The 21,807-nt window shown below is 42.8% G+C and overlaps 1 protein-coding gene across 1 annotated transcript; it reads right to left on the bottom strand.

Annotated features, from left to right (window-relative positions):
• Positions 1–779: 779 nt before the first annotated feature.
• Positions 780–21,745, bottom strand: LOC123492865 (intercellular adhesion molecule 1-like). Its single transcript, XM_045226257.1, has 11 exons — positions 21,526–21,745; positions 18,814–18,859; positions 9,117–9,215; positions 5,473–5,745; positions 5,060–5,386; positions 3,382–3,432; positions 2,851–2,910; positions 2,334–2,363; positions 2,111–2,185; positions 1,889–1,934; positions 780–1,194 (listed from the first exon to the last, which is right to left on the bottom strand). Exons 1-11 carry the CDS (start codon positions 21,535–21,537, stop codon positions 1,170–1,172), a joined length of 1,044 nt encoding a protein of 347 aa, XP_045082192.1. The 5' UTR covers positions 21,538–21,745; the 3' UTR covers positions 780–1,169.
• Between the last annotated feature and the right edge of the window lie 62 nt (positions 21,746–21,807).

A 21,807-nucleotide genomic window follows, 5' to 3' on the forward strand; every position in this document is an offset into this window, starting at 1 on the left:
TTTGATAGAGGTGGAAGTCTGATTTCAAACATGACTCATCTCGTCATTATCCAGCCACACTTGCAATTCATTTTAATTTCAAAGTTGGATTTGGTAACGGAAGGTAATGGTAAAGACTAACAGGAAAATAATGCCCCTATTTTTTTCTCCACCTCTCTGTTCTGTTAAAGGGACAAACATGATGTGGCCGTGACACTTTGCTTCTTGAAAGTCTAATATCTTGAAAACTTGACTGCTGACGTGCAAAACATTTTGGGACTGTATGCACTAAAGAAAAAAATAACCAAATACAGTTTTTGAGTGGATTTTCCTTTTGAAGGAAGAACAGGGAAGCTTCTCAGACACCTATGACTGTATTATCCCTGTGGCATGTAGTATTGGCAATTCCCTACCCGGAAACAGAGGGACTGTTCGTTTAGATGAGGCTGTCAGAGGCATAATGGATCTTCATAATATATGTGGAAATGAGACCATGAACAGGACATGTATGTGATTTATTAGAGAAAATGTCATCCACGTTGGTGACAAATCTACAGATAAAATCTACACGATGATATGTGAAAAGCTGGGCATGAAATTGCCGTCTCTGGAATATCTGAGACAAAAAAGGATCAGTACCGCTTCCAGTGCTCTTGGGGGCGCCTCTGAGCCATGCAACATCTACGGTATGTATTCTGTAACATTTTGTGAGCATTAGAATAATAATATAATAATATGCCATTTAGCAGACGCTTTTATCCAAAGCGACTTACAGTCATGCGTGCATAAATTTTTGTGTATGGGTGGTCCCGGGGATCGAACCCACTACCTTGGCATTACAAGCGCCGTGCTCTACCAGCTGAGCTACAGAGGAAATATACATAGAAACATGAGTGCCAAAGTATAATCAAACTTGCGTTCAAAACTACAGGTCAGTCTTTAGAAGAGTGAGGGAGAGGTCATTTCATAATGCTGAGTGAGTCTCACTTGCAGTCTGTGGGAAAGGCACATGAAACACATGTTCTCATCGCTGAGATGAGAGACGCAGAGTTTCGTCCAACAACGTTTTCACACACACATACACACGCACATGGTCAATAAGGTCTGTTGAATCAGTGTTGTTTCTCCGTGTCCCTCTGATGAACTCTTCTGGTGTCTTGAGGCCACTCAGTAACACGTCTGTCCCCTCACTACTCTCTGGCCACTTGGTACGACCTGGGAAAAAACACACATGACATCAATTAATGAAATGTCCATTTATCCAGGGTCAATTAATCTATGGTCAGATAATCACATTTAAATTCATCTAACATTGATTGTTCTAACATCAATTCATCAAACAATGCGAATAAATATTTATAGAACTGTACTGTACATGGCTGACAAACCAATCCATTACAGCCAAACAACGCTTTAAGCCTCGCTTGTATCTAGCCCATTTGTCAACAATAGGATCTAAGTCAGCATTCCATTCAGTGATTATGACTGACGTCAAGACTGACTTTAAACACTTACTCTATACTGTGATTTATCCATGTTTACAGTACTGTATCTACATAAACTCATTTAGGCACACAGATACTCACTCATGGTATAGATAGAATACAATAGCATTCAATACCAACACAGAATGATATCCCTAACCATTGCAACCCTGCTGGCCCACTTGGCTATTTACGTTGTCCCTTTATAGTCAGTCACTTCACTGGAACACTTCCAGTACAAATACTGTTGCGTGATTTGGCCTGTGTTCCATAATGAGGTCACAGCCACACAAGCGTAGCCACAGTTGTGTCAGTTGTAGTATGTGAAGCTGAAGGTGACGTGCGTGTGTGTGTGGGTGGGTGGGTGTATATGTGTGCGTGAGTGCGTGTCACATTGATATAAGTGGCTATAGAGGACTACTCACTTCCCTGTGCCCACATGACACCTAGGCATCCGGCATACTTTACCACCTGTGTGATAGAGAACGAGTGAGAGAGAAAGAGCGAAAGAGAGAGTGAGAGTGAGGAGGACAGTAAGAGGGATAGAAATATATGTTTTTATGATAACAGTACAGTATTAACAGTAAGGAGTAATGTGTGAATAAAAGAAAGCTAAGAGACACAGAGGGTAAATGTTTTCTACTCACAGCTAATGACCATAATACCCAGGATGAAGAGCACTGCAGCGATAGACAGACCAACAACGCGGAGGAAGCTGTAGTCTGAGCACAGACACAGCGACACATGGATGAGTCTATTACCATGTGATTATAACCCATGTTTGGAGGCATTGTGGTATTGATAAGTGGATTTTATCTGCTTGGTTGATCATTGTATTTGGGCACTTTGGAAAAAATCAGAGCCTCTTACCATAATTGAATGGTTCATCCCACTTTGCATCTGTGATCAAAGAAAAATACAATATCACTTAGTTGATAAAAGAAACTACTTGCATTGTGTGTTTTTACAGTATAATAGGTGTAGCCTATATTCCTACAACAATGACATGATGATCGTTAATACAGAGGGAGAGAGAGAGGTGGGTCACATGGGAACAACAACACAATGAGATGACGACAGAGCTGTCTGGTCCAGATGATGTGTTGTTGAAGCCACATCTCAACCCTTACATAAGCCTGCACAGCGCAGAGGGACACACTCAGAGACTTCTTATCTCTTACATCAGCCACAATCAAGCATTAATCTGAGGACAAGACAGAGACAGCGAGCTGAGGTGTTCTGTTTCTGTTTCACAACTCCTCCAAGGGTTTTGTTTGGGAGACAGGGAATTGTGATACTGTCAAAACTGCTGTGAGATAACAATAACAAAACTCAGAAAACCCCTCCAGATTTAAGGCAAAGTTAGGCTAGGAAAGGCCTTTGTTACCCCAGGCAACAGGAGCGAAGGTTCTCTTGGTATTTCCAGAGATGGTTGGAGATGATGTCACTATGGACAGAGAGAGAGCGAGAGATACAAAAAAATAAAAAAATAAAAAATAATTATGTCAGCGTATTGAGTCCATATCTCTGTCATATGGACCCACACATAATTACACTCCCTTTTTTAATTGAATTTCAGCATATTTCAATGGCACGATTCTCATAGGAAATCGGGTCGGTCTAATTACACTTTCTAAACCGTATCAGTGGTGTCCCTGTCTGGTGCTGTATAATCCACTGTCTGTCTATCTCAATGAGAAAGGGGAATATAACGCTTGCTAATTACAGAGCTAATTTGATTTTAAGTTGCGTGCACCCTTGAAGTGAAAGACAGAATTGGTTATGGGAGATTCTTGATAGCAAAGCATCCATTCACTCTGTCGCAGTGTGTTTCAGGGACTACCAATAGGAGTGTTCATTTTTCAGGGAACAGGTAATATCTACATGTCAAGGAGGGAATAAGAGGTTTGTTATTTACCTGTGGTGGTTAAGGACTTAGCTGTGGGTGTTGTTGACTTGTTTGTGGGAGCTGGAGAGAAAAGCAGAGAGGATGACTGAGTTAGAAGTGTGGCCTTGGTCTGTGGCAGAAACGTTGTAAACACACAATTTGAACTAGAAACGTAATTTTATATGAAATAAAATTGTGTGACTTGCTTCAGCTCTTTAAGATTAGTTGTGTGGTAGTTGAAGAAGTTTAAAATGTTTTAATTAAGTGAAGCCGTGAAATATAGTAAAAGTTAAATATATTACAATATCTGGTCTGATTACTTTGATAGACGACTATATCAACCTTATTACTTTCGAGTGTGGGGTGTCATGTAAAAATACCCACAGCGTGAAATAAATCACATTTGATGATTATTGTGAGCATTGTTACACTTGTGATTGGCTGTGATTGTGACATCACAGTGTGAAAAAGCTCACAGCTTGAGAATTCTCACTGGTCAGTTGCTTGCGCTTCTGCTTCCGGGTTATCTGTGTTTCTTAGGTAGATAACGTCAGTGCTTGATTGAAATTGACACTAAAGTAATTACCACTTTTAAAATATATTATTGTTTGGGTGGAATGTCGAGAGTTAGCTGTTTATACGTTAGCATAGCGAGTGCTGCATAGCCTCTCTGCTGGAGCAATTTTGATTGGTAGAAGTTACATATGTTCTGATTTCAGATTTATACAGCAGAGAAATAGACTAAGATTTCATAGCCTCTAAGTTGGGAAAGTAGCTGATTTGTATCAAAGGCTACATTGATAACGGTGAATAGAATGTTTGAAGTCATGGGAGTTTTCAACAATGGGAGCTTTAGAATGTTGAAGAAATCCCATTACAGTGGATAAAGTTTTTTTAGGAGGAAAAAATATATAATAGTTTACAAAGTATAAATATTATCAAAACGTTGCGTGAAAGAACTTAATCCAGATGGAATGGAATGGTGTAAGAGGAGTAGCGTTCCAAATAACTAAAATAAGTCAGAAATAAGTGGTACATCATTTAAAAGGTGGCTGCTTTTACAAGCCACTTTAACTAGATGGTAATTCTCCATGAAGAACAATTGTGGGACTTGCTTTAGCTCTTTAATAGTATTTTTATGGTAGAGGAATACGTTTTAAAATGTTTTACTTAAGCAAAGTAGGGAAATATAGTCAAAAGTACATATTTCATCACAAATAACTACACTCGGACTACTACACTTTTACTCATAAGGAATTAGAAACGTTTTAGGCTATTATTTTGCATCTAGTGGAAGAAGTTTAGAAGTTTGTTAGTGTTGACAAATTGATGCTGGTTTGGTAGAGGCAGTGACTGTTTAATAAATAGTCAATAGTAGCCTTTAGTGGCAGACTAGGTAGTAGTAAGTAGCCCATAAGTTCTAGTATCAGTACATTGCAGTAGTACTTCTGAATGTTTTAGGTAGGTAGGCCATGGGTTAGCTATAGTAAGTGGGGTCACTATTGTAGTTGGGTTAGTGAGTGTGGGGGTTGTTATAGTGGGTTAGTTTAATGGGTTGGGGTGAGCTGTGTGGCATAATCAGTCTTATGTGCTCCCTCAGTGCTATAATCTGATTGGTAGAAGATAATATGTAGAATGGAATAGTCCCTCAGCCCCTTAAAAGGTCCCTTTAGTCCACCAACCCTCAAAAGGAAACAAAAATACTTACAGTAAACAGTCAAATTAAGAGGCTTTGATGACAAGGCAGAAGGTTTTGGTCCCTCTGGACCCAGGTCCAGCTCTGCCTCACATCTGTACTCTACTTCACCCCCATATCTTCTGTCGGTGATGGTAAGGTGGGTAGAGATATTCACTGGTTTCTTTGTGGAGTCATTAAACCTTTGAATCTCTATAGTTTCATTCCCTTTGTACCACCTCACAACCAGGTTCTGTAGAGGAGCGATGTTGTGGATGTCACACTGCAGCTGGTACTCCTTCCCCTCCACCATTGGACCAGAGTGGTTCAGAGGAGGGATAGACACGCTGTCTGGAGTCTCTAGAGACAAAATAGTTACATATAGTGAAATATAATTGCTTTTACTGACAAAACTCACAAGTATAAGAAAAAGAAAAACAACTTACTGTAGAGAATGACAGGGAGAATCTCAGTACACTGCGATTCATTGTGTGGTTTGATGTAGCATTTAGGTTCTATTGTCCAGTCTATGAGGCTTTTCACAGTCCAGGTGACAAAGTTGACCTCTTCCTGCACACCTATACCTCCATATGTGGCCTCCCAGCCCATCCCCTCGGAGTCTATGAATGATGTGCAGTTGACTGAGACTGAGTCTCCATATCTCACCACTACTCTGGGAGGGTTGAGCTCAACAGGACAGGAGACATGTGTAGGCCCACCTACAGTTCAGAGCACATGACAGAGACCATAATCATCTCATTTACTTTCTCAAGCAGACTTAGCTTTACACCAAATAAATATCCTAAGTATAGGCCTAGAATGCAGAACAAATTAACAATAGGTTAAATGAATTCCCTTTTTCAGAAGGCAGTTTCTAATCAGTAACGTTAAAGCTGCAAAAAGCAACTTTTTGGGCGACCTGACCAAATTCACATGGAAAGGTGAGTTACAGATCTGTCATTCTTCATTGAAAGCAAGTCTAAGAAGTGGTAGATCAGTTCTATGTGCGCTATTGCTATGGTTCCCGTTCTTAAGTTTGTTTTTTGCATCTTTTACTTTCAGTTTTGTACACCAGCTTCAAACAGCTAAAAGTTCAAGATTTTTGGCTATGGAAAATACATTTCACATCGGTTTAGATGGTACCATGATTCTCTACACTATACATGCTTTTTTTGTCACATAAACTGAAATTAGGCGAACTATTAGAATTTTAGCAACCAGGAAATGGCGCAGCAATTTCTGCATAGTGTATCTTGAATTAAAATATAGGACCACAAAGTTTAAAAAAAGTAGCATATTGTAAAAAGCCAATACCACTAAGAAACTATAGAAGTCTACTGTGTTAAGAATGTCATTTTGTGTCATGTCGAATCAAATCATCTTCGCTGCGAGAAGACAGATTTTATTCGCTAATACATTGCCCTCTTCTGGTTATTCCAAAAAGTATTGGTTCTTAGTGTATCTCTCTGGCCATCCAGTTCTGCTTTCAATTTTAAAAAGTGCGTGCTACAATAGTCGACTATTAGAATATGAAAACATAGCCTACTCTTGTTTTCTTTCACAATGAACTGAATTACTTATTTATTAAATACTTTGGAACACATCCAAAGTGCAGTGAAATGTTGCATACACAATCACACAAAGGTTTATAACGAAACTAACCTGCCACCCAGAGGAGAAGGACGGGAAACCCAAGACGCTAATATTTGTGTAAACTGTTCAGAATTGTCTTTCTGTGGGTGTCACTGAGTAGGCTGATACCCCATTTCATTGGTGCACAATCCATAGGTTAGCCTGTACAGTGCAATATGAATGTTCAATATGCACAATAAGCTGACTGGGGAGGTGATTTGTCAAATTAATTAATTATTGTATTTAGTTAAAAATATAACAACGTTCCAACTTTTTTTTTTGCCTTATCTAGTCAAAATATGGCATGATTCCACTATTTGAATAAGTTTCAATGCTGGACTTCTATTTTGAAGGCAAACTGACAATTCCCCTATTGTGGCTATTTGTTTTTGTGACTCAGTTCACATAGGTGCTACAGTAAGTGGGGTTGCTATTGTAGTTTGGTTTGTGACATTGGGGTTTTAGTCATTTAGCAGACACTCTTATCCAGAGCGACTTAAAGTTAGTAAGTGCATACTTAATTTTTTTTTTTTATACTGGACCCCCGTGGGACTCATTTACATTTTAGTCATTTAGCAGACGCTCTTATCCAGAGCAACTTACCATTAGTGAGTGCATACATTTTTATTTTTTATACTGGAATCGAACCCACAACCCTGGCATTGCAAGCACCATGCTCTACCAACTGAGCTACATGGGGTTTAGTGGGTTGGGGTGAGCTGTGTGGCATAATCAGTCTTATGTGATCCCCCAGTGCTGTGATTTGATTGGTAAAATATATTTATGGTCTGATTTCAGATTTGAAAAGCAGAGAACTAGAAGATTTCATACGCTCTACGTTTTTGTCCAAGTTGTTGGGAAAGTAGGCAAAAATGCAGTTGTTCTTACAGTTTTGGAAAAAGTAGTCGATGTTGTTACTAAAACAGCTGTATCGTTTGACTGGTAGAATATATTTCTGTTCTGATTTCAGATTTAAATAGCAGAGAAGTAGACTAATATTTCATACACTAAGTTTTTAGTTGTTTTTAAAAGTTGAGATAAAACGTTGTTTATGCGGTTACTAAAACAGCTGTACCTCTTGGTTGGTAGAAGTTATTTCTGTTCTGATATCAGATTTGAATAGCAGAAAAGTAGAATAAGATTTCATACACTCTATATTTTTGTCTAAATTGCTGGGAAAGTGGTAAAAATTTCAGTTGTTTGTCAAAGTTGAGAGGAAAAGTAGTTGATTCGATTACTAAAACAGCTGTATCGTTTGATTGGTAGAATATATTTCTGTTCTGATATCAGATTTACATAGGAGAGAAGTAGAATAAGATTTCATACGCTCTATAATTTTGTCTAGCTTGTTGGGAAAGTGGTCAAAGTAGCTGATTGCTGTCAAAAGTCACATTGTTTACAGTGAATAGAATGTTGTAAATCACAGCTTCAGAATGGGAGTTTTTAAAGAGTGACTGCCTTTAAAAATCCCTTTGAAAATGGCCTATGTGGTATTGATATGAGTCAGAAACAGTATTTTCTAGTGTCAAATTGACTACAAAGTGTAAATAGGATAATTTTGGTCATAAAGTCAGTCTCGTCTACAACGGAGTTTGGAACATCCATGCATCACAACGGGTAAATGCAAGTTAAATGAAAGCTTTAGAATGTTGAAGAAATCCCATTAAAATGGATGAGGTTTAATAGAAGCTTAATAGGTTACAAAGTGTAATTGGTTTCAAAAAGTTGAATACAAGCACACTAGTCCTGACTGGCCTGCAAGTTTTAAAGTGGGCTCTCGAGTGGCGCAGTGGTCTAAGGCACTGCATCTCAGCGCTTGAGGTGTCACTACAGACCCCCTGGTTCAATCCCACGGGGGGCCAGTATGAAAATGTATGCACTCGCTAACTGTAAGTCGCCCTGGATAAGAGCGTCTGCTAAATGACTAAAATGTAAATGTATCACAACCGGCCATGATTGGGAGTCCCATAGGGTAGCGCACAATTGGCCCAGGGTCGTCTGGGTTTGGCTGGTGTAGGCCGTCATTGTGAATAAGAATTTGTTCTTAACTGACTTACCTGGTAAAAAAAAAGTTGAATGGCGTTTCTAGCTTAAACGGGGTAAGAGGAGTACCGTTCCAAATAATAAGTCAGATTTCTTCTTTTGCAAGTTCCATTAATAAAATAGTTAGAAATAAGTTATACATTATTTAAAGCACTAATTCATCAAATTGATTACAGATACTGAAACAAAGATAGTTAGGATGGAGACAAAGTAATTACAAACATTGGTGAGCTAGCTTCCCATTGTATATGGACATTGATTTCCATTCATCCTAATGGTGAAAAATATTTAAAAGAAGGTCCTATTAAGAGTGAAGTCATTGAGATTAATGGTGAGTCGTGGCAGGTGGAAAGCTACAGAGAAATATGAAATAGCCCCATGTGACATCATCTAGAAATGACAAAGAGGACTGTACCAGTTCTGGCTGGAGAGGGGGCAGTAGTAATGTTCGCCACCAGAGTCACTTTCACCGGTCGATTCGGGTGTGTGGTGGTAGGGCTCTGAGCAAGGGACCCTGTTGACAGAAAACAAATGACTTTTCAAGCATTACACAAACAAAGCAGTTGGGTAAATCCTAAACAACACATTACAAGACAGTCAGAAGCACAAAACATAGCTACTGCTGCAATTATTCTCCACAACACTTGAGTAATGTATTCCTAGCAGCAGCCAGGGTTGAGCATTTGTCCACACACAGCAAGTGTGAGGGAAGGACAAAGGGAGGGAGTTACTCAGCTAACAACAAACGTTCCCACAACTTTAGAAAACGTTCCCTTAAGAGTCTCATTAGGCCATTAACTAATGTTTTCACAGGAATGTTCTGGTGATGTGCAAGGAATGTTTCCAAGTGACCATTCCGTTAATGTCAAATAGAACTTACCCAGAATGTGGATACCATGTTCTCAGAATTTAAGATATCAATGTTCTAGACACGTTTCATGGTAACGTTGCAAGAACATTCATGTGTCCAGTTTTCTGTGTTATGAGAATATTCCATCAACGTCCCACCAAACATGGTTGCCATGTTCTCAGAACATAAGATATTGTTCTAGACACGTTTCATGGGAACGTTGCAAGAACATTAATGTGTCCCTTTTTCTGAGGGTTAGGAGAATATTCCATCAACGTCCCACCAAACATACACAATATATTAATGTTCTAAACACGTTTCATGGGAACGTTGCTGGAATATTTCTGTGTATCAGTTGTCAGGATGGCGCCTGATGGTCCCAAAGAAATGTTCTCCCCCCAAAAAACTTTAATTACAAATCACGCCTTGTTACTGAACCATTGATAGCTCTTTGTCTGTTGTGAACATTAGGGATACTCACACACACAGTGCTTTTACCAGAGTGTTTTTAACTTACACATTTGACACACTTTAAAATAGATGATTACATTGTGCATGTGCATTTACACAATAATTATTCAACATGTCTTCACCTGGGATTTGAATTCACAATTTGTTGGTTCACGGTGCTGCGATCTCAATGATTTGGTTTACTTTTATCAGCAATTTAAGAGCTTTCTGTATAGTTGTCTAATGTTGGTGGGGTATGTTAGCTGTTTTAATGATTCTCCTGAATTACTATGATAAATTATATAGTATTTTTCTTGAGTGTACTTTTACAAAATAGCCTCCAACACTCTACTCAGCAAATTGGATGTAGTCTATCACAGTGCCATCCGTTTTGTCTCCAAAGCCCCATACACTACCCACCACTGTGACCTGTACGCTCTTGTTGGCTGGTCCTCACTACATGTTCATCGTCAAACCCACTGGCTCCAGGCCATCTATAAATCACTGCTAGGCAAATCCCCGCCTTATCTTAGCTCATTGGTCACCATAGCAGCACCCACCCGTAGTCTGCGCTCCAGCAGGTATATCTCACTGGTCATCCCCAAAGCCAACACCTCCTTTGGCCGCCATTCCTTCCAGTTCTCTGCTGCCAATGACTGGAACGAATTGCAAAAATCTCTGAAGCTGGAGACTCTTATCTCCCTCACTAACTTTAAGCATCAGTTGTCAGAGCACCTTACCGATCACTGCACCTGTACACAGCCCATCTGAAATTAGCCCACCCAACTACCTCATCCCTATATTGTTAGGGATGAGGTAGTGCAAAGAGAGAGGAGAGGAGGAGGTTGTCGGGTAAGGTCGTCGGGTAAGCTTGGCTTTATACATAGCTTGGGCTTTGTCGAGTAATGCTCAAACTATGTATTCAGATTGTAGTTAGGTATTGTAGGTAGTTATCGTGGGTTGTTGTAAGTAATTATTGTAGGTTAGTATTGTATTCGGCTGAGCCCGGTGAAGCACGAAGCTAGCTAGCTAACCCACTACCTGGACTAGCTGGCGGGTAGCTACTGGCAACTATTAGCAACGGTATAGTTGTTTCACGCCTGAGAGTGCCTGTAATTACGCCAGCTGGCTGCCTACAATAATTACATACAATAATGCCTACCATTCAGCTGTTTTCTAACCTCATTGTCTGAACCGGTAACGTTAGGTAGTAAGTGGCTACTGTGCTTGAAATTTAGCTAGCTTGTTGCTACCTGGATAGCTACTAGTAAACAATAGCTGGAACGACCTAGCGAACAGACGCGAACTGGCTGAGTCAATTCAGTGGCTAAATTTGCACTTGGCTAGCTAACAGTAGCTGCTAGGGGTAAGTTATAACCTACATTTGTGTTTTGTTTTTACATATTGGTAGCCAGAGTCGTTCAAGGAATTCGGGACATGGGTGACTAGTTAACGTTAGCTTGGCTCTCTCTGTGTGTTCGTGCCGTGAAAGGAGGGGTTTCTTCTTTGTCTGAAAGCAATGGCTAGCTAGTATGCAAACTATTCTAGCTAACTAACTGGCTGAATAAGTTGACGACGGACTCGCTCAAGCTGTCGGGTCTAACCCACAACGTTAGTCACGGACACGAACGATCTGCTTGGCGTGTTGACACACTGGTGGTTTGTTGTGGCCGAGTATTGGTGCTAAACTGTGTTGTTGGAGTCCGGCATGCTAGCTGGCTGTGGCGTCTTATGACTAGGTGCCCTGGACGATTTTCACGGAAGAATACTGTACCAAGTTAGCTAGCTGAATAAACTAAGTTAGTCTATTCCTAGAAAACATTGAACCGCTGTAGTTTACAACAATTATAGTTTCTGAGGTGGAAGTTGGGAGAGTTATATTTGGGTGTTGTGGTGAGGGAGGCCCCGCTCTCTCCTTTCCCAGATGTTTAGTTCATTTCATTCCGATCTCCTTTGAATTATTGTAGCCATTTTCTGTAGCCTGTCAACTATGCCTCTGTCTATCCCTGTTCTCTCCTCTCCGCACAGGCTATACAAACGCCTCACACCGCGTGGCTGCTGCCTCTCTAACCTGGTGGTCCCTGCACGCACCACCCACGTGGAGTTCCAGGTCTCAGGCAGCCTCTGGAACTGCCGTTCTGCTGCCAACAAGGCAGAGTTCATCTCAGCCTATGCTACCCTCCAGTCCCTCGACTTCTTGGCGCTGACGGAAACATGGATTACCACTGAAAACACTGCTACTCCTACTGCTCTCTCCTCGTCTGACCATGTGTTCTCGCATACCCCGAGAGCATCTGGTCAGCGGGGTGGTGGCACAGGAATCCTCATCTCTCCCAAGCGGACATTCTCTATTTTTCCCCTGACCCATCTGTCTATCTCCTCATTTGAATACCATGCTGTCACAGTCACTAGCCCATTTAAGCTTAACATCCTTGTCATTTATCGCCCTCCAGGTTCCCTTGGAGAGTTCATCAATGAGCTTGACGCCTTGATAAGTTCCTTTCCTGAGGATGGCTCACCCCTCACAGTTCTGGGTGACTTCAACCTCCCTACGTCTACCTTTGACTCATTTCTCTCTGCCTCCTTCATTCCACTCCTCTCCTCTTTTGACCTCACCCTCTCACCGTCCCCCACTACTCAAAAGGCAGGCAATACGCTTGACCTCATCTTTACTAGATGCTGTTCTTCTACTAATCTCACTGCAACTCCCCTCCATGTCTCCGACCACTACTTTGTATCCTTTTCTCTCTCGCTCTCCTCCAACACTACTCACTCTGCCCCATCTCAGATGGTAATGCACCGTCGCAACCTTCACTCTCTCTCTCCTGCTACTCTCTCCTCTTCCATCCTATCATCTCTTCCCTCTGCTCAAACCTTTTCCCTCCAATCTCCTGATTCTGCCTCCTCAACCCTCCTCTCCTCCCTTTCTGCATCCTTTGACTCTCTATGTCCCCTATACTCCCGGCCGGCTCGGTCCTCCCCTCCAGCTCCGTGGCTTGATGACTCATTGCGAGCTCACAGAACAGGGCTCTGGGCAGCCGAGCGGAAATGGAGGAAAACTAGACTCCCTGCGGACCTGGCATCTTTTCACTCCCTCCTCTCTACATTTTCTTCATCTGTTTCTGCTGCTAAAGCCACTTTCTACCACTCTAATTCCAAGCATCTGCCTCTAACCCTAGGAAGCTCTTTGCCACCTTCTCCTCCCTGCTGAATCCTCCTCCCCCTCCCGCCCCCTCCTCCCTCTCTGTGGATGACTTCGTCAACCATTTTGAAAAGAAGGTTGACGACATCCGATCCTCGTTTGTTAAGTCAAATGACACTGCTGGTCCTGCTCACACTGCCCTACCCTATGCTTTGACTTCTTTCACCCCTCTCTCTCCAGATAAAATCTTGCAACTTGTGACGGCCGGCCGCCCAACACCCTGCCCGCTTGACCCTATCCCCTCCTCTCTTCTCCAGACCATCTCCGGTGACCTTCTCCCTTACCTCTCCTCGCTGATCAACTCATCCTTGACCGCTGGCTATGTCCCTTCCATCTTCAAGAGAGCGAGAATTGCACCCCTTCTCAAAAAACCAACACTCGATCCCTCTGATGTCAACAACTACAGACCAGTATCCCTTCTTTCTTTCTCTCCAAAACTATTGAGCGTGCCGTCTTTAGCCAACTCTCTTGCTATCTCTCTCAGAATGACCTTCTTGATCCAAACCAGTCAGGTTTCAAGACTGGTCATTCAACTGAGACTGCTCTTCTCTGTGTCACGGAGGCTCTCCGCACTGCTAAAGCTAACTCTCTCTCCTCTGCTCTTGTCCTTCTAGACCTGTCTGCTGCCTTTGATACTGTGAACCATCAGATCCTCCTCTCCACCCTCTCCAAGCTGGGCATCTCCGGCGCGGCTCACTCTTGGATTGCGTCCCTACCTGACCGGTCGCTCCTACCAAGTGGCGTGGCGAGAAGCTGTCTCCGCACCACGTGCTCTCACCACTGGTGTCCCCCAGGGCTCAGTTCTAGGCCCTCTCCTATTCTCGCTATACACCAAGTCACTTGGCTCTGTCATATCCTCACATGGCCTCTCCTATCATTGCTACGCAGACGACACACAACTAATCTTCTCCTTTACCCCTTCTGATAACCAGGTGGCGAATCGCATCTCTGCATGTCTGGCAGACATATCAGTATGGATGACGGATCACCACCTCAAGCTGAACCTTGGCAAGACGGAGCTGCTCTTCCTCCCGGGGAAGGACTGCCCGTTCCATGATCTCGCCATCAAGGTTGACAACTCCGTTGTGTCCTCCTCCCAGAGTGCGAAGAGCCTTGGCGTGACCCTGGACAACACCCTGTCGTTCTCCGCTAACATCAAGGCGGTGACCTGATCCTCTAGGTTCATGCTCTACAACATTCGGAGAGTACGACCCTGCCTTACACAGGAAGCGGCACAGGTCCTAATCCAGGCACTTGTCATCTCCCGTCTGGATTACTGCAACTCGCTGTTGGCTGGACTCCCTGCCTGTGCCATTAAACCCCTACAACTCATCCAGAATGCCGCAGCCCGTCTGTTGTTCAACCTTCCCATGTTCTCTCACGTCACCCCGCTCCTCCGCACACTCCACTGGCTTCCAGTTGAAGCTCGCATCTGCTACAAGACCATGGTGCTTGCCTACGGAGCTGTGAGGAGAACGGCACCTCCATACCTTCAGGCTCTGATCAGTCCCTACACCCAAACGAGGTCATTGCGTTCATCCACCTCTGGCCTGCTGGCTCCCCTACCTCTGCGGAAGAACAGTTCCCGCTCAGCCCAGTCAAAACTGTTCGCTGCTCTGGCACCCCAATGGTGGAACAAGCTCCCTCACGACGCCAGGACAGCGGAGTCACTCACCACCTTCCGGAGACATTTGAAACCCCACCTCTTTAAGGAATACCTGGGATAGGATAAAGTAATCCTTCTACCCCCCCACCCCCAAAAAAAAAACATTGTAAAGTGGTTATCCCACTGGCAATAAGGTGAATGCACCAATTTGTAAGTCGCTCTGGATAAGAGCGTCTGCTAAATGACGTAAATGTAAATGTAAATTTATTTTGCTCTTTTGCACCCCAGTATCTCAATTTGCACATCATCTCTTGCACATCTATCATTCCAGTGTTAATACTAATTGTAATTATTTTGCACTATAGCCTATTTATTGCCTTACCTCCATAACTTGCTACATTTGCACACACTGTATATATATTTTGTTGTATTTTTTGACTTTATGTTTTTTTACCCTATATGTAACTCTGTGTTGTTGTTTTTATCGCACTGCTTTGCTTTATCTTGGCCAGGTCGCAGTTGTAAATGAGAACTTGTTATCAACTGGCTTACCTGGTTAAATAAAGGTGAAATAAAATATAAATAAAACAGAGCTGAGATTTACTTCAAAGTGCACTAAACCTATTGCTTACACCTAGCGAGTTGTTTCATCTACATAAGTGCCAAAGGAGGAGGGGTTAAGGTTTCTTCTGGACAGGGCCTAACTATACTGGACCAATAAGCACATGCCCTACAGCAGGGATGGGCAACGAGTAGGCCCGCGGAAGTTAAAGTAAATAATAGGAACTCAGTTGGGGTCTCAACTTACTATTGAGAGTTAAAATAGTAGAATAAACAAGGTGCAATTTCGAAATTTGGTTGTACATAAGCAGTTTTTATTTTGTTATGTCAGTCACTAAGACTCACTCAATTATCCCATGTCAGCATTATTTTTTTTTTATTGGTAAGTCTAGCGTCCAGCTATCTAAACTTGTAGTAATTATGGTAGAATTACCGACCGGGGGGCCCCCATTGATTTTGTTAGTCCACTCTCACTCAAATACACTACATGACCAAAAGTATGTGGACACATGCTCGTCGAACATCTCATTCCAAAATCATGATCATTAATATGGAGTTGGTTCCATCTTTGCTGCTATACCAGCCTACACTCTTCTGGGAAGGAATTCCACTAGATGTTGGAACATTGCTGCAGGGACTTGCTTCCATTCAGCCAGAGCATTGGTGAGGTCGAGCACTGATGTTGGGCGATTAGGCCTGGCTCGCAGTCGGCATTCCAATTCATCCCAAAGGTGTTCGATGGGGTTGAGGTCAGGACTCTGTGCAGGCCAGTCAAGTTCTTCCACACCGATGTCGACAAACCATTTCTGTATGGACCTCGATTTTTGCACGAAGGCATTGTCATGCTGAAACAGGAAAGAGCCTTCCCCAAACTGTTGCCACAAAGTTGGAAGCACAGAATCGTCCAGAATGTCATTGTATGCTGTAGCGTTAAGATTTCACTTCACTGGAGCTAAGGGGCCTAGCCCGATTCATGAAAAACAGCCCCAGACCATTATTCCTCCTCCACCAAACTTTACAGTTGGCACTATGCATTGGGGCAGGTGGCATTCTTCTGGCATCTACCAAACCCATATTCATCAGCCAGATGGTGAAGCGTGATTCATCACTCCAGAGAACGAGTTTCCACTGCTCCAGAGTCCAATGGCGGCGCGCTTTACACCACTCCAGCCGACGCTTGGCATTGCGCATGGTGATCTTAGGGTTGTGTGCGGCTGCTCGGCCATGGAAACCCATTTCATGAAGCTGTAGATGAACAGTTATTGTGTTGACATTGCTTCCGGAGGCAGTTTGGAACTCGGTAGTGAGTGTTGCAACCGAGGACAGACGTGTTTTACGCGTTACGCGCTTCAGCACTCGGTGGTCCTGTTCTTTGAGCGTGTGTGGCCTACCACTTCGTGGCTGAGCCGTTGTTGCTCCTAGACATTTCCACTTCACAATAACAGCACTTACAGTGGACCGGGGAAGCTCTAGCAGAGCAGAAATATGATGAACTGACTTGTTGGAAAGGTGGCATCCTATGACAATGCCACGTTGAAAGTCACTGAGCTCTTCAGTAAGGTCAGAAATGTTCTTGCAACGTTTCCATGAAACGCGTCTAGAACATTAATATCTTATGTTCTGTGAACATGGCAACCATGTTCTGTGTATGTTTGGTGGGACATTGATGGAATATTCTCCTAACCCTCAGAAAACTGGACACATTAATGTTTTTCAACATCCCATGAAACGTGTCTAGAATCTTAATATTGTATATTCTGACAACATGGTATCCACGTTCTGGGTATGTTCTGTTTGACATTAAGGGAATATTCTCCTAACTCTAGCGCCAAAACATGCTAAAAAGGTTCTCAGAAGGTTTTTGCTAACATAGATAGAATGTTCCCCTGACTAATGGAAAACTGGACACTCAAACATTAGGCAAACATTATGGGAAACATTACAAAAACGTTCTCTCTCCCTAGAATTGTTTGCTGGGTAGATAGAGTGGTGCGAATGTATGCAAATTCTGTCATAATAATAGTCTCGTGAGCGGGCAGTGCAGCGTTGTTGTGAAGGGGCTGCTCTGGCCAACACAGAGGTGGATTGTCCTGGCCCTGAGAGACGGGACAAGCAGGCCTTTGTACATACTCCACTCCCCATCAATACCCTCCAATTAACCAACCCATGGGCCCACTGGGTTCCCACAAGCAAACATGATTAGAACTGAATCCATTTTTTTTATATTTACAGTGTGGTTCAGAGGAGGAGAGATGTCACTGAAAAAACAGAAACATTTGTTGGAATGACTCAGGACTGTTTATACCAGGGCATAGTTAAATAAAGAAATATTATTTCAATATTTTTATGAATATCGCTAGCAACAACAGACTAAACACATTTTGAAATACATGCCTACAGTAGAAATAATATTTTTTTATTATGTCTTTATTTCTCAACTCCTAATATTGATCAAATTATACTCATTGGAGTTAATTACACTCACTGGAGTATCTGACATAGGCTTTAAAAAAGCTCTGAGAGTACCAGTCGCAGCGAATGACGCTAGCTGCTAGCAAGCTTTCTTGACTTTGACATACATTTTTGCCAAACACATTTCTAACTTTTGATTAACCAGCTAAACAGCTGCTATTAACGAACATATGTGTGGAGTAGGGCTAGCACATCTATCGTATAATAATTGTCACAATTGTCTTAATACATTCATTTTAGGAGAAGGGAGAGATTGAACTTTATATTCAAGTAGATATAGCTCACCCAATAGCAGTTTTTAATTTATACAGAAAGTGGGTAAAGTTAGTAATCATTTTACGAGTAGAACGGCACAGTTGGGAGGAGAAGCTCAATTTCCAAAAGTTCTAAGCAGTCAAAACAATTAGTTTTTGAGACAGGGGTGTCACAAAAGCTGTGTTGTATTCATTAGGTATGTCGTAGCTAATTTTGAAAGATGCATTATGATGCAATACAAGCTCAAAACATTTTTCAACAAAATTGACAATTATGACAACTGTGGCCATTTGCATTACATTTAATCGTTACCCAAAATGCTATAACCGTCGCAGCCCTAGTTTGGAGTTACCTTTCTAGCTAATAGGCTATGTTAGCGTTGACACTTTTTCCAATTATAATGTGGGGAGGTCAAAATAATGAAAACCTATCTACCAAATCTATTCATTCTAAAATGTTGATTACTTGTCCTTGTGATTATCATTCACCAGATTATAAAATGTTTTTCTAACACATGATCGGGGTCCCTGGGTCTCCGGGTTTGCCTGGGCGGGGGTCCCTGGGCAAGGAAAGGTTGAAGACCCCTGTTTTAGACATGTTTTAGTTTGAGATGAGAAAGGGAGAGTGTGTTTACTGTATGTTCCTATATGACAACAGTGTGTGACGCATGTGTATGTGTGTGAGAGAGAAATAAATCACTATTTTTGATGACTTACCTGGTAGTGTGAGAAACAGACATACAGCCATCCAGCTCAGCTGAATCTGAAAGACAGAGCACGTGAAGAAGTGAGAGATAGATGTGTGTGAGAGATTCTCAGCAAATCAAATCAAATCAAATCAAATTTTATTGGCCACATGCGCCGAATACAACAGGTGCAGACATTACAGTGAAATGTTTACTTACAGCCCTTAACCAACAGTGCATTTATTTTTTATAAAAAAAGTAGAATAAAACAAAAAAGTGTTGAGAAAAAAAGAGCAGAAGTAAAATAAAATAACAGTAGGGAGGCTATATATACAGGGGGGTACCGGTGCAGAGTCAATGTGCGATGGCACTGGCTAGTTGAGGTAGTTGAAGTAATATGTACATGTAGGTAGAGTTAAAGTGACTATGCATAAATAATTAACAGAGTAGCAGCAGCTTAAAATGATGGGGTGTGTGGGGGGGGGGGGGGCAGTGCAAATAGCCCGGGTAGCCATGATTAGCTGTTTAGGAGTCTTATGGCTTGGGGGTAGAAGCTGTTGAGAAGTCTTTTGGACCTAGACTTGGCACTCCGGTACCGCTTGCCGTGTGGTAGCAGAGAGAACAGTCTATGACTAGGGTGGCTGGAGTCTTTGACAATTTTGAGGGCCTTCCTCTGACACCGCCTGGTATAGAGGTCCTGGATGGCAGGAAGCTTGGCCCCAGTGATGTACTGGGCCGTATGCACTACCCTCTGTAGTGCCTTACGGTCGGAGGCCAAGCAGTTGCCATACCAGGCGGTGATGCAACCAGTCAGGATGCTCTCGATGGTGCAGCTGTAGAATTTTTTGAGGATCTGAGGACCCATGCCAAATCTTTTCAGTCTCCTGAGGGTCTGTAATTAATACAGCATTAAGCTGACAACTACTTTAGCTGGAAATCTGCAAGATAAGCAAAGGCCCTTAAACAGCACAGGTGACACTGCAATAAATACAGATCACTTATAGGCAGCCACACAGGCACATCTGTTATACCGACCATAGATTACAGCAGACACATGACAACCACAAATCTATCAACCTTAATTACCACCCTTCTTGTTTGTGAGCTCCCGCTGCACCTAAACACACACAAACACACACACACATTCACCCGCACGAACACACACGCACGCAGGCACGTACACACACTCACTAATGTTTTCTCTGCCCATTATAGGGCTGAGTAACAGGTTTCAGAACCAGCTCCTATCTTTAGCTGTAATGGTTTTGTAATGGTTCTCTAATGGTTTTCTAATGGTACTCTACACAATGAGACAGTCCCTACGAGCTACTGTGTGGAACAAGGGATGCGTTCATGTAGGCCCATAACTAATATCAGTATAAAGAGGAAGTACCCATGTTACTGGTTTCATGTCAGTCACTGAGGCTACATGTCTTTTGAAACACAGGAAATTGTACTCATAGCAGTTGGTTCTACCACTACCCTCCCCCACACCTAAATGCAGTCAAGCACATTTTTCACGCAATGAAGATGGCTGACAATCTCAAACAAAACGTATAGTACGATATACAAACTGGATGAGTGTACTCGCATTTTCTAATCCATGGAATTATACTGAAGCCCTGTTTCTATTTTTCCAACTGAAAGCCATGACCTCTGTGTAGTTACACATATCATCACCTAGCACACAGCACATCGCCCTGAGTTAGCTGAGGGGGAAGGTTGAGGTCATGTGTTGAGATGAGATGGAGTCCATGGCTATAACGGGAATCCTTCCACATGCTCCTTAGCACATTGTGTTGCTGCCGCCGCTCCCTCAGACATCACACTGTAAATCCAATCTCTGAACTCCTTAATGTCGGCAAATTAAAAACATAGTTGCAGAATGAGGCTCTGTCACAACAACAACACTTACAGCAGTCAGGTGCTACAGTCTCCCACAGCTTTCTCTGAGACACACAACTATTGTACAGGGTCATAATAGCTTTTTCGAGTCCCTCTTCATCTGCACCATATGGGAATTGTACACATAAAATAAGATAGGCAAACAAGTAAACACATTCATTCTGAGGAGAATCGCAATCGCCCTGATGACCTTTTAGTTATGAGAAAAAGCTGTAGTGTATACAGAAAAATAACATCAACAATAAACCAACAATGAACCCAATTATTATTTGTTCCAGAGGGATGGAGAGCAGAGAGCGGGGTGGATGAAGGTAGGGAAGGAGGGAGGGATGGAAAGCCAGAGGAGTGTTTTGGTGTTGTATCAGGACCTAGATGAGATGCCACCCCTGACCTATTCTGATGGCAGCATGTCCTCAGGGCAGGGGAGGCGGTGACAGGTGATCGTCAGTGGGCATCATGAGGCTTGACAGCTCAAATTAGCGGGTCACGCCAGTCCTAATTTCACTCTGAAGCCTCTGAAGCATATGTCAAGGCAAAGGCCTGTTCGCCTGGGGCTGTCCCAGCCTCCCTACCAGCCTCTCTCTCACCCCTCTAACCCCCTGTCTGACCGTCTCTATCTCTCTCACTCACTCACCCATTGTCTGTTTATCTTTCTGTGCATCTGTCTGTTTGTCCGTCCGTCTGTCCATATCGAACATCCGCCACACGCTCTCTCTCGCTCTCTCTCTCTCTCTCTCTCTCTCTTCACATATCTTACTCTCTCGCTTTCTCATGAGTACCAACATCCCTCCCTTCCTCCTCCGCTCTTTGAGTCCCCAATGAAAGTCATTAAGCTCACCTTGGTGTCCATACTGAGATGTCACGTAGTTCCGGAGCTCGTTCCAGAGCAGTATCCACGGCCTCTTTCCTCTGTGTGTCAGTCAGGAATCAGTGATGAACCGTTAGTCGACCACACCCTTCTGCTCATTACTTCCTCCTTCCATCCCTTGCTCACTGCAGTTGTTTTCTCTCACCCACTCTTTCCCTTTCTGTTTGCTGGCTCTCACACGTGGGCCTCACTGTCAGTCAGTCTGCCTCAATCGTCTCTGTGTTAGGGGTTCTCGTCTGTCTGTCTTATAGC

Source organism: Coregonus clupeaformis, chromosome 17, assembly GCF_020615455.1.
Source record: "Coregonus clupeaformis isolate EN_2021a chromosome 17, ASM2061545v1, whole genome shotgun sequence".
Lineage (NCBI taxonomy): Eukaryota > Metazoa > Chordata > Actinopteri > Salmoniformes > Salmonidae > Coregonus > Coregonus clupeaformis.

Excerpts from the sequence above, each read along its gene's own strand:
- LOC123492865 (XM_045226257.1), bottom strand. Across the intron at positions 5,387-5,472 it reads TCTCCCTGTCATTCTCTACA|AGACTCCAGACAGCGTGTCT; the intron begins GTAAGTTGTTTT and ends TTTTGTCTCTAG. Across the intron at positions 3,433-5,059 it reads TCTTAATTTGACTGTTTACT|CTCCCACAAACAAGTCAACA; the intron begins GTAAGTATTTTT and ends TTTTCTCTCCAG.